Consider the following 17520-nt stretch of genomic DNA (forward strand, 5'->3'; position numbering starts at 1 on the left):
TGGGACTAATGGGAGTCATATTCAGACAACATCTGGAGGGCCGCAGGATCCCCATTCCTGCTTTCATTAGGTCAGAGGGTTAAGCTGTCCCTTCTTCCACATACCCAGCACAAATGCTTTCCCATCAGAAAAGACAGATTTGGACCATGATGCTGGTTGTCAAGGGGCTGCTAAAGAATGTATCCTCAGGTATTTCTGACCTAATTGTCACATTTTGAGCACCCTTAAGTTGATTTTTCTGAAGGCAAAGATCAGCTTTTAATAATATCCTCTTTTGGAGAAGCAGTCTGCATTCAAGCAAGTGATGGCAAACTCTGTAGAAGCAATTCCAGAGTAAGTGCATACCCCCTGTACAGTTTATATATAAGGAATCTCAAATGGCCCCAGATGCAATGGGTTCTTGAAGAATACACATCTCCATTTGTATGCCTCTTTGCTTCTGTTGAATGTTTCAGTGGAAGTGTACAGTATGCAGGGGCTTCAGGCTACAGAGCAGCAGGAAGTATGAACATTAGAGATGGGATCTGCATTTTGGTGCCGGTTTGATTTTCGCTGTGTTGAACTTCCTTCCAGTACTGCTTCGTAAGGGATCAATGATCACTCTTTGCGATAAATACCAATTTGGGTTTTTTCCTGCAAAAATATAGATATTAATATTGAAATTTTTTAAAATATCATTTTCCATAGATTTTTAAAAAATATTGATATTTTTCTCAAAATACCAACATTGATACTGAAATTTTGAGGGAAATATCTATGTTAATATCAATATTGTTGAGGCGATTTTTAAAAATAAATCCACTTCATCCGCAGAAAACTGCTAGAAAAAAAAAACCAATCTACAAGGACAAAAAAAACCTGTGAATAAATAGGAAATCTGATGTCAAATTTGAATTTTGCAAAATTCGAGAACATCCCTGATGAACGTAACTGAAAATGCACAGCTTCTTGAAGTAGGAGTAGATAACACAGGAAGCTGCCTTATAGTGATTCAAAACCATTGTACATCAAGCTCAGTATTGTCTACACTGATTGGCAGCAACTTGCTGAGATTTTTCCTACCTGGAGATGCTGGGGACTGAACCTGAGATGTTCTACATGGAAAGCAGATGCATTCCCACTGAGCTACAGCCCTTCCTTCCTTCCCCTAATAAATAATAAGCATCTTCAGCATGTGCTCTGAGTAAGGCCAATACTACTAGTAGATTTTTGCAGGGGGGAAATATGCAGTCTCCTCCCTTCTAGCCCGACTACAGCGTTGCTGTTGTACAGCCAGCAGCCTAAACCATAAGCACATTGGATGGGGCTGGCATGGACAACAGAAGCTGCACAACTCTGAAGAAAATGGCAACACATGGGAACATTTGGGGTTAATTGGAGGAAAACTTGAGTCATTGACCAAGTCCCTGCCACTTCAAGAAGGGACACTGTTACTTGGCTAAAGCACCCTTTTGCTACAGTGAGATGCTCCAAAATTGTTTGTGTGCCACTACAGAGTTCCAGGCTCTGGGCAGGCTGGCTGAAACTTGTTGCTGCTTTAGTAACTGATGTACAATTGCTTCCATTCTTAAGCTTGCACATTTGGCATAGATCTCTAAAGGATTTGGGCATAGGTCAGAAGGGTTTTTTATGCACTTTACAATTTGGTCCATTTTAAAACCACTTTTAGCCAATGACAAAAAGGCACTATTAAGTGATGAACATAAAGATTTGGGAAATATAAAAGACAGGGAAATGCAAAATTGAACACATCTAGCTTTTAGTGGCAACCGCAAGTGCTGTAATCTATGCAGTGCTGCATGTAATATTAAAAGGAACAGATGTCTCTAGAACCATTAATGAAATGGTCACCACTTTAAGACTCAAACGTGATTAAAAATATCAAAGTGCAATTAACTTATTTTCACAGTTGCATGTTCCTTGATGGTTATGGATCAAATATCTAATTTATCTGGGCTACTTTTGGGGCTACTGAGTGCTGGCTCCACTTCATTAGTCCACAAAAACTTATGCCATAAAAAATTTGTTAGTCTTTCAGATGTCACAAGTCTCTAGCAACAAAATCAACAATCATGGCAGGGTTGATTTGATTTAAATCACTACTCTGAAGGACTCGATTTTAATGATTTAAATCATAGTTTAAATCACTAGTGAGGAATGTTCTATTTAATCATTTTTAGTAGAAGTGCATTATTGTTTAATGTATCCTTAATACATATTCAGAGATTTAGGTTTCATTAGAAGGTAGGTACACACTAAGCAATTATTCTGAATTGTTTTCAGATTAATTTTCATCAAAAAATGGAATGATAATTTGGTCATTTCAGTACTAAAGCTGAATGAACTTGTGAAGTCATTTAGGAGATGTACCTGCTCCAAATGTTCAATTAATCATGATGTGCCAGAATCACCACCACACAGGCTTTTAAATTGTACTAATAAGATTGTTTATTCTTCTGGTTAGTTTTCTTCTTCAACAAACCACAACATTAACAAAACATGTACATGGATTTTTGAATGTTTAACTATTTCAGTTTTTAGATAAATGTAAAGTTCTTTAAAAAAATATAATTTAGGCAATTTCAACCAAGGCAACATGAGAAATTTAAACTATTGGGTGGTACAATTAATTCAGTCTTCTTCTTCGCCTATGTCTTCCTTGTTCATGGTATGGAAAAGAAATACAAGCTTTCCTGCTTTTTCAGTTTCCAGCTTGTTTCTCGATTTAGAATGAATTAATCCAAAGGAAGAAAAAATCTCTCTATACCTGCTACTGCTGTAAAGAGCTGGATTACCACTTCAGTGGTCTCCTCCTTGTTCAGATATATTCCATCTCCCCAAATTCTGTATTCATTGACCTTCTCTATCTTTGTACTTACAGAGAGAGGCAAGGCCTTGAGAGAGAGCACGAGAGAGAGAGCACTTCATGTACACCACCTGCAGAATAGGACTGATCAGGGCCACATTCACACTGTACATTTATTCCACTATCATTCCACTTCAAGCATCCACGGCTTCCTCTAAAGAATGCTGGGGAGTGTAGTATGTGAAGGGTGCTGAGAGTTGTTAGGAGACTCCTATTCTGATTACAGAGCTACAATTCTCAGAGTGGTTTAACAGTCAGTTCTTCTTCCTAGAGAACTCTGGGAATTATAGCTGTTTGAGGAGGAGTCTCTTCTCAGCACCCTTATTATTATTATTTATTAAATTTATATCCCGTCCCTCCTCTCAGTAGTAGCCCAAGGTGGCAAACTAAAACACTGTAAAAAAATCACAAAAACAGACATTAAAATATTAAAACATCTTTAAAAACATATTAAAACAAAACATCATTAAAAACAACTTTTTAAAAAAGCTTTAAAAACATCTTTAAAAGAAATTCCAGCACAGATGCGAACTGGGATAAGATCTCTACTTAAAAGGCTTGTTGAAAGACCCTTCACAAAGTACCCTTCCCAGTATTCTTTGGGGGAAGCCATGACTGTTTAAAGTAGAATAATAGTTGAATAATAGTCCTCCTCTAATGAGGGGGTTTGAGAGTGTTGAAGAGCTAAGAGCAATGCCATCAGGAGTCTAGACCAAGAGGCTAGACTCCTAGCAGGGTCACTCAAGGTGGAATGGTCAAAGCTGAGACACCTGACTAAGATGCATCCAGACTCACAGAAAGGCAATAGTAAACCACCTCCAAAATGAAACACGAGATAGTGCTGGAAGATGAGACCCCCCAGGTCAGATGGCACTCACCGAGCTACTGGGAAAAAAAAAAGGACGAGTAGCGCTGTGACTAATGATGCAGCTGGGTCAAAGCCAAAAGGAAGCCTGGAGGCTGATGTGCACAGATGCAAAAGGAGAGTCCGGACTTGTACAACGTACACAATAGGAACATCAAATGTGAGAAGCATGAATCAGGGAAAGTTAGAAATTGGAAAACATCAACTTTACAATACTTGGCATGAGTGAATTAAAATGAATGGGAATGGGACATTTTCACTCAGGCAACTACAAAATATTTTATGCAAGAAATGAGAAATTAAGAAGAAATTGGGTTGTTTTAATAGCGAGATATAGCAAAAGCAATTAGGAGGTATAATGCAAGGTCTGAGCAAGTGATATCAATGAGATTAAATGGGAAACCTATTAACATAACCATCATCCAAGTCTACACTCCAACAGCAAGCACAGAAGAAGAGGGATTGGAGGGATTTTATGCAGAAGTACAACAAGAAATTGATGACACACCAAAACAAGATGTGCTGATAATCATGGGGGACTGAAATGAAAAAGTAGAGGACAGAGAAGAACTAGGAATTGTGGGGAGGTGGGGCTTAGGAGATAGAAATGAAGCAGGAGAAAGACTTATTGAATTCTGTGAAGCCAGTAATTTGTTTCTTACAAACACATTTTTCGAGCAACCGAAAAGATGACTGTATACATGGACATCACCAAATGGTCAATATAGAAATCAAATTGATTATATTGGTAGCAGAAGATGAAGAAGTTCCATACTTTATGTGAAAACAAGATCAGGAGCAGACTGTGGTACAGATCATGAACTGGTTGTATCGAAAATCAGAGCAAAGCTAAAGAAGAAGAAGAAAGCAATCATAATGTCAAAACACAATTTAAATAACATCACAGAAGAATATAAAGATCAAATAAGGAACAGAATATAAAGAACAAATAAGGAACTTAGTTGACAGAGAACCAGAAGAACTATGGATTAAAGTCGGAAACATTATCAGGGAAGAATGCAAAAAGACAATACCTCTAGTTAAAAAGAGAGAAAGACCTCAATAGATGACTGAAGAAACTCTTCAAATTTTTAAAGAGAGAAGGAAAGCAAAAGGAGATAGAAACACAGTCAGAACCCTAAATTCAAAAATACAGCATCTAGTACGTAGGGACAAAGAGAGCTATTACAATAATTATTGTATAGAAATAGAAGAGGACAACAAAAAGGGTAGAACAAAAGCCCTATTCCAAAAGACTAAAGAAATTAAAGGGAAATTTAAACCATGAGTAGGGATGTTCAGTAATCAACAGGGAAACACACTGACTGACCAAGTTGAAATAAAAGGAAGGTGGAAGCAATACACTGAAGAACTCTAGAAAAGAGATGCAAGAATGACAGATACATTCATGGAGGAACTGTATGATGAAGAACCAGAAATTTTAGAATGTGAGGTGAAAGCTGCTCTTAAAATAGTTGGAAAAAAATCACCAGGAACAGATGGCATACTAATACAGTTTCTACAAGCTACTGAGACTGAATCTGTCCAAATTTTGACAAATATTTGTCAACAAATATGGAAAACTAAATGGCCCACAGACTGGAAGTGTTCCATATACAACCCAATTCCAAAGAAAGGGGATCCCAGGGAATGCAGTAATTATCAAACTATGGCCTTAATATCCCATGCAAGTAAAGTAATGCTCAAGATTCTACAACATATGGAGCGAGAAATGCCAGACATCCAAGCTGGATTTAGAAAGGGAAGAGGCACCAGAGATCATATCGCAAATGTACTTTGGATAATGGCACGGACCAAGGAATTTCAGAAGAAAATCACCCTGTGCTTTATAGATTACAGCAAAGCCTTTGATTGTATAGATCATGAAAAACTATGGAATGCTTTAAAAGAAATGGGGGTGCCACAGCATCTGATTGTTCTGATGTGCAACCTATACTCTGGACAAGAGGCTACTGTAAGGACAGAATATGGAGAATTGGTTCCCCATCGGAAGGGGTGTGAGACAGGTGTATTTTACCACCCTATTTGTTTAATCTATATGCAGAACATATCATACGGAAAGCGGGATTGGACCAAGATGAAAGAGGTGTGAAAATTGGAGGGAGAAATTTAAGATATGAAGACGATACCATACTCTTAGCAAAAACCAGTAATTATTTGAAATGAATGCTGATGAAAGTTAAAGAGGAAAGCACAAAAGCAAGACTACAGCTCAACGTCAAGAAGACTAAAGTAATGACAACAGAAGATTTATGTAACTTTACAGTTGACAATGAGGACATTGAACTTGTCAAGGATTATCAATACCTTGGCACAGTCTTTAACCAAAATGGAGACAATAGTCAAGAAATCAGAAGGTGGCTAGGACTGGGGAGGGCATCTATGAGAGAGCTAGAACAGGTCCTCAAATGCAAAGATGTATCTCTGAACACTAAAATCAGGATCATTCAGACCATAGTATTCCTGATCTCTATGTATGGATGTGAAAGTTTAAAAAAGCAGATAGGAGAAAAATCAACTCATTTGAAATGTGATGTTGGAGGAGAGCTTTGCACATACCATGGACAGCGAAAAAGACAAATAACTGGGTATTAGAACAAATTAAACCAGACCTATCACTAAACTGAGGTTATCATACTTTGGACACATAATGAGAAGGCATGATTCACTAGAAAAGACCATAATGCTTGGAAAAACAGAAGGGAATAGAAAAAGAGGAAGACCAAAGAAGAGATGGATTGATTCCATAAAGGAAGCCACAGACCTGAACTTACAAGATCTGAACAGGGTTGTTTATAACAGATGCTCTTGGAGGTCGCTGGTTCATAGGGTCACCATAAGTCGTAATCGACTTGAAGGGACATAACAACAATAGTTGAATAAAAGTACAATGTGGATGTAGCCCAGGTTATCTTCCATCTCTATATACTGCTGTTAACATATTCATAGAATATGATTAGAAGTTGTATAATTAGTATTCATGATTGTATCTTTGGCCTATGCTCCTTTTATACTAATTGTTTTAAGAAAATTTTGAAATCTGATTTAAATGTTAAAAATGTGATTTTTTAAAAAGAAATTTAAAAAATCATTGATTTTTATCAGCCCTGAAACACTGCTACCTCTCTGGAGCTTGTAATGTGGGTTTCTTTTACTGCCCTTATGCAGGTGGGGGATGGAGGCTGAGTTAGGTCACCTTGTGAACTGTGCCAGAGCAAAGCTCAAAAGTGGGACTTTCTGACCTGTCACTCACTCTTTTAGCCACTATAAAAACTTTTTTTAAACCTCACTGCTGATTTTAATTGTCTTCTAAATGTTTTTAATTGCTTGTTTTTAACTCTTGACAATTGTAATATTTCTTATAGACTTCATAGAGGCTTTTTTAGAATCAAGTGCATATAAATTTTGTTAAATATATTAAATATTGTACATCCCCCCCCAGGTCCTAGACATACAGTTTCCCCTGAAAGACCCAGTTTCTGCTGTACATGTCCCCCTTCCAGTTAATATGAACAGAAGTGTGGTGTTTTGCATACACAAGCTATTTTTCACTCCCTTATATCAGCTGATCCATTGCAGTGACAGAGGCTCCCACTAGACCACACTTGGAGCAATCTTGGCTGGCATCCCAGTCCCTTTGAACTGCTTGTTGGCTGGCGGTCAGAGAACAGCTTGCACAGGCAGGAACATTTATCCGATGTATTGGGAACAAGTATAAAAAATAATCTAGTTAGCCCACTGTCAGATATCTGCCCAACTACCCAATTTCTTCCCAGTGCCTGTCATAGCTTTAAATAGGAGTTGGGAACTGTACTGATTGCAAAGTGATAGGTTGAGTACTGTGGACTTGACTTTGAAGTCCAAACTTATGGACAGACTTGAACAGTAGTACTATTTTAAATCTGTTTCATTGAAACTGTGTCATATTTCCCTTCCTCCAGGGCTCTCCCTGTCCTAGAATCAGGAACAACACCTGGGAGGCATGTCTCACACTTGCTGCACATTCAGCACATGCAAACAGTGCATTAAAGCGACATGAACTGTCCAGTTTATCACATACATAGGGGACATGCATATTACTGGTGCACAAGTGTGTTGCCTGTTGGAGGCTGGCAAAATCCTTTCGAATGATTCAGTCACTCATGCATTTGGTAGCACATCTGAGATGCACCTAATAGGAAAGTTGTACATACTGTGCCACCAACCAGGGAAGCGAACACTGGGGTAAATTCGTTTTATGAAAAAAAATTCCAGTAAGATTTTAAGGCAGGAGCTTTGAATACAAAAACTTTGCATAAGTATTGATTCTGGCATGAAGTGAAGGGGGTTTGGGCTTAGTTGCCCTCTGGCTTATTTGCATAATGATACTGTATTTGAGAATATGGGTTGAGTGTGCAGAGTTGTGTTTTGGGGGGGTTGTATGTGGAAAAGTCAGTTATTGATTCACCATGTCTGCAGTTAGAAGCACTATCTATATTTACCATGGCACATAGCGCTGCAAAAATTTTATTGTGCAAGTACAGGTTCACTTGCAAGCTATTGAGTTGCATCTTGGAACAATGACATCTTTTCTTACCATGTGTACTGAAGCAACAGCAGCCATCACACAGTCACTTTAGACTCTATATTGCAGTGTTAGACATGGAGCTCCCTTAGAAAAATGTCTAGAAACTTGTTGTTAAACAGGTCTTGCTAGAGAATTTTCTGAAAAGCTTTATGTCAAGCATATCTACACAGACTTTTTCTAACTCACGTCTCATGCCTTGGTATTGATGAAAAGCGAAGGGCTTTTTATATGAACAATTCTCAAATATTATATGCATCATTATTCATACTGTATAATGGGCTCCTACTGGGAGGAAGGGTGGGATATAAATAAATAAATGAATAAATAAGTATTATATGCATATATACTCCAGGTTTTCTAAAGTACGTTATAGATTAACAGATGCATACAGCAAAGCACATAGCTGTATAAAAATACTTACACATTAATACTTACAAAATTATGCTGCTGAAATATAGTGCCGCATGGGGCTCAGTTCTTTTATATGAATATTATATATATCTTTTATATGTATATGTACATATTTTATATGTATATTCAAAAATTATACATAAAATGTTGCATACATAGTTGGTTTTTTAAAAAAACACATAATAATGTACAGGTGGCTTAGACATAAGTGGGTGCTCAATGCAAGGCGGTCCAATGTGGGCAAAGCTTGACTGGATTTGAACCGCCAAATTCCATATATAAGTTCAAAATGGATCCTTCCTAAATGCCCAGGGAAACATATATCCCTAGGGAAATTTATTTCTCTCCTGCTTAAAACTTTTCATTGGCTCCTAGTTTGTTAATAAGTGCAATACAAAGTAATCATTAATGTTGTATTTGGCTTAGCACCCAGGTTCTGAAGGACCACCTGCCCATCTGTTAGGATAATCAGAGACCCTTTGCCTTCAACTTTAAAATTCATGGAGGTGATCAGTGGCAACTAGCCATGATGGCTTTATTCTATCTCAACTGCTGGAGGCAGTTTGCCTCTAAATACCAGTTGCTGAGAATTACAAACAGGGAAGGTGCTGTTACAAGTCCTGCTTGTGGGCTTCCCATAGGCACCTGGCTGGCTACTGTAAGAATAGGATGCTGGACTAGATGGGCCTTTGGCCTAATCCAGTAGGGCTCTTCCTATGTTCAGAGTTAGGTGATTGGAGGCTTGGAAAATGAGCTGGTTTGTGGTGGCCTTCCCCACTCATGGAATTCCCTCCTCATGAGAAATACTAAATCTTTTCTAAATCTGTGTAAGACGGATCTTCGAATTGTCATTGATCACAAGCTGAATATGAGCCAACAGTGTGATGTGGCTGCAAGAAAGGCAAATGCTATATTAGCCTGCATTAACAGAAGTATAGTTTCCAAATCACATGAAATACTAGTTCCCCTCTATTCAGCACTGGTTAGGCCTCATCTTGAATACTGCATCCAGCTCTGGTCTCCTCATTTCAAGAAGGATGCAGACAAACTGGAACAGGTTCAGAGGAGGGCAACAAAGATGATCAGGGGACTGGAAACAAAGCCCTATGAGGGCAGACTGAAAGAACTGGGCATGTTTAGCCTGAAGAAGAGAAGACTGAGGGGAGAGATGATAGCACTCTTCAAGTACATGAAAGGTTGTCACATAGAGGAGGGCTGGGATCTCTTCTCGATCGTCCCAGAGTGCAGGACACGGAAGAATGGGCTCAAGTTGCAGGCAGCCAGATTTTGACTGGACCTCAGGAAAAACTTCCTAACTGTTAGAGCGATACGACAATGGAACCACTTACCTAGAGAGGTAGTGGGCTCTCCAAAACTGGAGGCATTCAAGAGGCAGATGGACAGCCATCTGTCGGGAATACTTTGATTTGCATTCCTGCATTGCTCAGGGGGTTGGACTTGATGGCCTTGTAGGCCCCTTCCAACTCTACGATTCTATGATTCTATTCTGTTAATCACAATTAAGCCCTTATAGCTTTACTAGCAGCCTCGTACCCAACATTGCTCAGGAATTCTAAGAAACTAAAAAAATCACTGCTGTTTGAGAGGGTCAGTCCACCATCTTGATTCAAAATAGTGACCAAACATAGGCAAAAACCTGCTCTTTGATGTCAGAAACCATCGTGCAAAATTTGGTTACGGTAGCTCCAGAGGTGTCTGAATGCATAGCATCAGACTAAGAACTTTCTAAAATATATAGAAGATAAGCCACTTTGAGGCAACGCAAGAATACACTATAATTCACAAATAGATAAAGCATACAGTGCAAAAACCACTTTCACATAAGATGCTCAGTATGCAATCCTGTATGCACTTACCTGATTAAGTCTCATTGAACTCAGTGATGCTTATGTCTGAGTAGGCATGTATAGGATTGCAATGTAAAATATGCTGTTTAGCTTCTTTTATCTTCTGTACCATGTGAAAACGTTTTTTAATACAAATAAGGTTCTGGTTTTAGTGTACAAAGCCCTATATAGCTTGGGACCAGGATACCTGAAAGACCATCTTACCCCTTATATACCCAGTCGATCACTGCGCTCTGCAGGTGATGGCCTCCTGCAGATACCATCTTATCAGGAGGTCCATTCTGCACAACATAGGAAGTGGACCTTTAGTGTAGTGGCACCTACCCTTTGGAATTTCCTCCCCTTAAATATTAGGCAGGTTGCATCTCTGTCATCTTTTTGGCGCTACTGAAGACCTTCCTCTTTCAACAAGGCTTTTAAGTAGAGACCTTATCCCAGTCTGCATCTGTATTGGAATTGTTTTTTAAGATGTTTTTAAAGCTTTTTTTAAAAGATGCTTTGTTTTAATATGTTTTTAAAGATGCTTTGTTTTAATATGTTTTAAAGTCTGTTTTTTAAGATGTTTTAGAGTGTTTAGTGTTTTTGTTTGCCACCCTGGGCTCCTACTGGGAGGAAGGGTAGGATATTAAATAAATAAATAAGAACATAAACAATTTTGCTCTTTATCTATTTCTGGTTTATGTTGTACTGTTGTGGTTCTAAATCATTTGCAGTTCTTGGCCCAAAAGAGGTATCATAAGTACATTTTCACTGATATCTGAGAGGTATCCACATTAGTCTACTGCAGCAAAAACAAAGAATCTTGTGACAACTTCAAAGCTGACACTTTTATTGCAGTTTTCATGAGCTGATAAGCACATATGTAAAGACCACTGAGGAAACAGGCTCTGGCTCATGAAAGCTTTTATGCCACAATAAATGTGTCCACTTTGAAGATGCCACAAAGCTTATTGCTTTCACCAATGTAAGTTTTGCATTCAAATTGTAGGCTGCTTTTAAGAAAAAGCAAATTTGTTTCTCATTCAGACATAAATGCCATTTGTTAAGGAAAATGTATTCAGATTTCCAGCTCCCACAAGAGAAAGGTCACAAAGGATCTTTTACATAAGTTCATGAAACCTTGTCAATGGTGGTGATCACACATGGTTTCTTAAAAGCGCCTATGAAGTCTGCTTCAGGTTATGCCTAGACGGTAGGTCACTGGAGAATGGCAGCATCAGAAGTAACCTGTAAAGAAGGTACCTTGAATTGCACAGCTGAATTTTCCATGTGTTTCTTTTCTCTCTTCCAGTAAAATACATGAAGGAGATTTCTCCCTATTTTAAAAATTCCTCATCTGGTGCAACTGTAAGTTGGGACTCTTCCCCAGCCTTTCAGAAGCAAAGTTCGCCTATCCTCTCGCTACGAGACCTTAAGGAAGGGAAGAGCATCCCCTTAAAAATGTGCTACGTATCAAGGAAGTGTCTCCCCAATGATCCAGAAAACAGGTAACCCAGTCAACTCAAGAATGCTACATTTTTCCTGGCTTTTCTCCAGTGGTTTTATGATCTCTGTAGAAGGATTTGTACCTCAGTTTTGTACATCACTTTGGCATGTAGTAATGATTGCTCTGTGTGGTTGCAGAAAAATGGGGGGAAATGTACAGAATGCCTTTCTGAAAACCAGGATCCAGAGCCTTTTTATTTGTATACTTAAATTTGTAATTTAACTGGTGACAGTTAGTGTGTGTGTGTGTGTACAGAGATATGGATTTACACATACATACATGAGTGTATGTGTGCATGTATAGATACATAATTCCAGAATTTGGTAGGCAATCTATATATTTGTAAAAATGTCCTCAGTGGCAAACCTCAGTGACTTCTGAATGACAACTACTGAACTAGTCTAGTTTGAGCTATGAGCCTAGAAATTTACAGTTCTAAACTCACCTTCACCATGAACCCAACTCACCACCATTCTTGCATCCTGTTTCCCATCAGCAATGGGTGGATGCATAGTCACCTGTCTTCCAGAGTTGGTTTCTAAGGGTTACTGAGATGTATTTTAAGTACTTTGAATACTGAAAATCAACTGTGCAAATCCCAGCTAGAGATGTGAAGGACTGGGGGGAAATCAGAAAAACCTGTTTTTTTCCTCCCATTTTTTGGAAAAAACTGGAAAAATTAGGGGGAGGGAATGGGAAAAAAGGTTGTGTACTTTTCTTCCCCAAGATGTTTCAATTTTTGGGGGGGCCTTCACATCTCTAATCCCAAGTGTTATTAATTGCATCAAATGCGTGAGATAACATTGGTATAATTCATCAATATAATTTTGTCTATTGACCCTGCATGCAAATGTAAAGATGAGATCTAAGGAAGGCCATGGTTTTCAGGGGGACCGCACATGCATACCACTGTTTCTAAACCAAAGACATTGGTAGAACAAATGTGCAGAAGCTACAGCATGCTGTATTAAGGTCATCTGGTGGCTCTTCTGACCGAGAGGTGGATCCACCTGAAATTGTGAATCTGTGTGGACAAGAATGATCTCCACAAAGGTTTTGCAACAACACATGGGGGGAGGGGGGAATTTGCTTCAGTTTGCATTTAGATGTGAACCTACCAAATTCACTACTCTCAAAACAATATGCAAACCACAATGCAGCCATCCTTCAAAATTCATACTTCTCCAGATTTTGCAGTGCAGTTCTCCAGCCAAGTAATGTGTACAATAATGCATATACTAGTGTAAAGTGAGCATAAAAATGCATGTATTTGTGAAAATACAAAAATGCATTATAATAGGGAAAACTGCTTACAAAAACATGTATATTACGCAAAATTGCATAGAAAAATGTGTGCAGTAGGAGAAATTTGCACCTTTTTTTTTTTTTTTGCTGCTCTGGGATCCTTCTGGGAGGAAGGGAGGAATATAAATGTAATAAATAAATAATAAAATGCTGAAGAATTTTCATGAGGAAATTTTTTTTTTAAATTGCAAATTGATGTGGAAATGTGGAGAACTGAACTTAAGACTGGAGGAATCAGAAACTGAGAGAAACCGAAATGGACGGATTCGCTCATCCCCCTTTTCAAGTGGAAATTTGGGAAGGGTGACAGTTGCTTGCTGTGACATCAGCTTTCGTTTGGGCTGCCAGAAGGGTTGCATTCTCATCTTAAGGGAGATTCTTCATGCAGGTATCTGGAAGTGTGCTCAGCAGATGGACGGATTCCCTTGTTTCTTCGAGCAAAAGATGAAGTGTCTGCCCAAGCGTGGTTCAATGCCATTCATAGCAACATCAGCACCCTGTTGCCAAGAGTCAAAGAGGAGCTGAGGGCCTCACAGTCTGGAGTTGGTATTGCAGGAAGCAGAGACATCAAGCACATTGGCTGGCTCACTGAGCAGGTAACACTGGCCTTCCTGGTTTGAATTCCGTGGCTCCTTGGGAGGAAAAAAAATCCTTTTGTAGTGACCAAACACAACTCAGGGAAGGCAACCCAGTCCCTAAGGAGCCCTTTGCCAAAAGTTTTGCTCTCAGATTATGTCGGTGTGTGCATGGCCTTAATTTGCAAACTATAGATATATAGATTTGTATATTGTTTGGAGCAGGCATTCAGATAGCCAAGCACCTGGTTGCCTGTGGCAAGTAAAAAAATTATGGCCAGAAATAGCTCTCTTTCTTTTTTTACATGTAGGTGGATGGCTAATAAAATTTCTATGGTCAAATAATTTTCATTGACTTGAAATTTTATACATGTATATACAGAAATAAGCCCCATTTAGTTCAGTGGGACTTAGGTGAGTTCAGTTAGGTGAGTTGCTTGCAGCCTTAGTTTTCAATGCTTATTTGGGGTCCTGCAGAAATCAGTCACATCAGTGTTTGGCCACATGGACATATGAGCCCTATTCCAGGCATTCAGCCTGATGACAAGAGGGATAAATGTGTGTAGGGAGCCAGCCACTCAATATCTCCTGCATCTTGTACATACCTTCCACCCCCAGCCTTCATATGTTTAGTGCAAAGGTGTGAAGGGGGAAGTGTATTCAGTTGAAGACTCCTTGAGATTGGAAACCTTGATAATGCAGGTCCCAATTCACTTGGAAAGTACAAGTGTTGGCGGTAGGGAGGTTTTTAGTGTAAATTTTGCAAAGTGTTGCAGTACTTCACATATTCAGAGAAATAGAAACAAAAGAAAATGATTTCCTATAGGAAACTTCACTAAAATTGCAAAGTAAATCAGACATATTTAAAGTGACCATCTGAACTATATCAACTGTCTTAATAATGTTGCTTCCTCCATGCTAATACAAAATCAGCACAGCACATGTCTTCTTTCTATTATTTGGGCTGGTTGCAGGTGTTGCCACCACTCACCATATGCTCAGAGGAACATGTTACCAAATTCTTCCAAGCTACACAGGAAGTGGATTGGACTGTGAAAGACCAACCCAAATTGTGTTTGCATTTTGACCAATTTGTAGAGCAGTACAATATCTTAGAGGGGAGGTCAGGTCTCCTGCTCCCCTGGTGCATTCACTATAGCTGCCCAATTTCCCTGCTTTTTAAAGTTCGACAGAATAGCTGTGGGCTATGTTCTTAAACCGCAAGGGATTTTTGCCTATTTTAATCCGGGAGGTAAGAAATGGGATCCTGTGCAAGTTTGCTGAGAATGGATGGATCATTTGCATGCTTACTGAGTTCAATGGGATTTACTCCTCTGCAATCATGCTTAGGATAGGTGAAACTGACCACAGGGGATGGGGAGGGGAGGAGGAGGAGGAGGAGGGAGGGGAGGGGAGGAAATGCAGAGGGGAGGAAATGCAGAGGGGAGGACTGGGATGGGAGCAGGCAGGAGGGGGAGGGGAGGAGAGGAGAAGGACAGGTTTGATCATTTGCATGTTTATTGAATTCAGTGCGATTTACTCCCGTGCAACCATGCTTAGGATAGGTAAAAGTGACGGGGGGAGGGAGGGCTGGAGTGGGCAGGGGAGGAGAAAGAAGGAAGTGGGGAGGAGAGGAGGAAGGGAGGGGAAGGAGTGGAAAAGCAGGTCTGATCATTTGCATGCTTATTGAGTTCAGTGGTATTTACTCCTATGCAGTGATGGTTAGGATAGGAAAAACTGACCATGGGGGAGGAGGAGGGGGAGGGGGAGGGGGAAGGGGAAGGAGTGTATTGGAGGGGGACAAAGGAAGGGGGAGGGGAGGGCAGGTTTGATCATTTGCTTGCTTATAGAGTTCAATGGCATTTACTTCCCTGCAATCATGCTTAAGATCGGTAAAACTGACCATGGGGATGAGGAAGGGGAGCGGGAGGAGGGGGAAAGGGAAGGAGGGGATTGGAAGGGAATGGGGATGGGTAGGGAGGGGCAAAGGAAAGGGAGGGAAGGTGCAAGAGGGGGGTTAGGAGGAAGGACAAGGGAAGGTGGGTTTGATCATTTGCATACTTTTTGAGTTCAGTGGGATTTCTGTGCAATCATGTTTGAAAATGGAAATGGGCTGCCTTCAAGTCAATCCCGACTTACGTTGACCCTTTGAATAGGGTTTTCATGGTAAACGATATTCAGAGGTAGTTTTACCATTGCCTTACTCTGAGGCTAAGAGCCAGTGACTGGCCCAAGGTCACCCAGTATGCTTCATGGCCGTGTGGGAATTCGAACCCTGGTCTCCCAGGTTGTAGTCCAACACTGACCTGGGGGAGGGTCGGGGAGAAGATTGGGTGGGTGGGCATTGGGCAGAAGGGAAGCCCCATTCCTTTCCAAAAGAAAAATATTGTGGACAGTATCATTGCTTTTCAGCCTTTCCCCCACCTTTTTATTCTACAGCAGGCACATGTAGCCTCCTACCCAAATTTAAACCAAAGCTGTCCCTGGCCACATCCACACCAGGCCTTTATTTCACTTTGGACAGTCATGGCTTCTCTCAAAGAATCCTGGAAAGTGTAGTTAGCGAAGGGTGCTGAGAGTTGCTAGGAGACACCCAGTTCCCCTCACAGACTCAATCAGAGTGGCTGACTGTTAAACCAGTCTGGCCACTAAAGCTCTTTCAGTGGAACATGAGTCTCCTCTCTACAGCCTTCACAAACTACACTTCCCAGGATTCTCTGAGGGAAGCCATGACTGTCTCCAGTGAAATCAAAGTCTGGTGTGGGTGTGGCCCCCTGATTAGGCAAGCCCAGCAGCTGTGAGTCTGGCTTTTACTGAGCATGCCCGACACTATCATTGACTTCAAGCCAGAATTTCTTAAATTAATTAAAAATCAGCCAGGCATTTTTTTTAACTTTTAAATTGCAGAAGATGAAGGTCAGAGTATGGGGTAAGGTCAGTAATATGATTCCAGGTACTCTGTGACCATGGCTGATTTTTAATGAATTTCAACAAATTATGAGAATTCTGACAAAAAAGTCCAAAAGGGCTCTGCGTTTTTTCCCTCTGTTTTTAGAATTTGAACTCTATTCTCTCTGACTGTTTTGTGTATTGCCATGAAAATTTACAGGGTTGTTAAGCAAGTGTTTCTGAATTCAGGACTATAGGTTTTGTAAGGTTTTGTTTTGAAATGAGCTTATGGGAAGCATCAGAATGGCATGGGGGTATTTTCAATTTAACATTGCGGAATGTGAAAAATCCATGCTGGCTATAGTATACAGCCACTCTCATGGCTGCATAATAATGCAAAAGCTGGTCAAACTTTAGGGAACGGCTGATGAAACGAGAATGTTGCTAGCAAGCCTCTAAAACATGAAACGGGGCCCTTGCTTTATATGCATGCAGCTTAAGAAGCATACATTTTTGCTCTCTGTCTGCCTCTCAGTTCAAACAGCAGAACTGGCTCCAACTATTTCTCTCTTTCTCCCTCTAGCAGGAAGGTATCAACTTCCTGGTATTATGTTCCAAAGGACTTACACAGATCCTCAGCTATCAAGGAATACTTTCTGGAAATAGT

At 39.9% G+C, this 17520-nt stretch overlaps 1 protein-coding gene across 1 annotated transcript in view; it reads left to right on the forward strand.

Moving 5' to 3' along the window:
- The window catches only part of SNTA1 (syntrophin alpha 1), a 93421-nt gene that overhangs the window by 56888 nt on the left and 19013 nt on the right, over positions 1–17520 (forward strand). Inside the window, exons 3-4 of the mRNA XM_061631659.1 lie at positions 11890–12085; positions 13778–13985. Of these exons, the coding sequence (XP_061487643.1) occupies positions 11890–12085; positions 13778–13985 (404 nt within the window). The remainder of the gene's footprint in view (positions 1–11889; positions 12086–13777; positions 13986–17520) is intronic.

This window comes from Rhineura floridana, chromosome 6 (assembly GCF_030035675.1).
Source record: "Rhineura floridana isolate rRhiFlo1 chromosome 6, rRhiFlo1.hap2, whole genome shotgun sequence".
In the NCBI taxonomy this organism is placed as follows: Eukaryota; Metazoa; Chordata; class Lepidosauria; order Squamata; family Rhineuridae; genus Rhineura; species Rhineura floridana.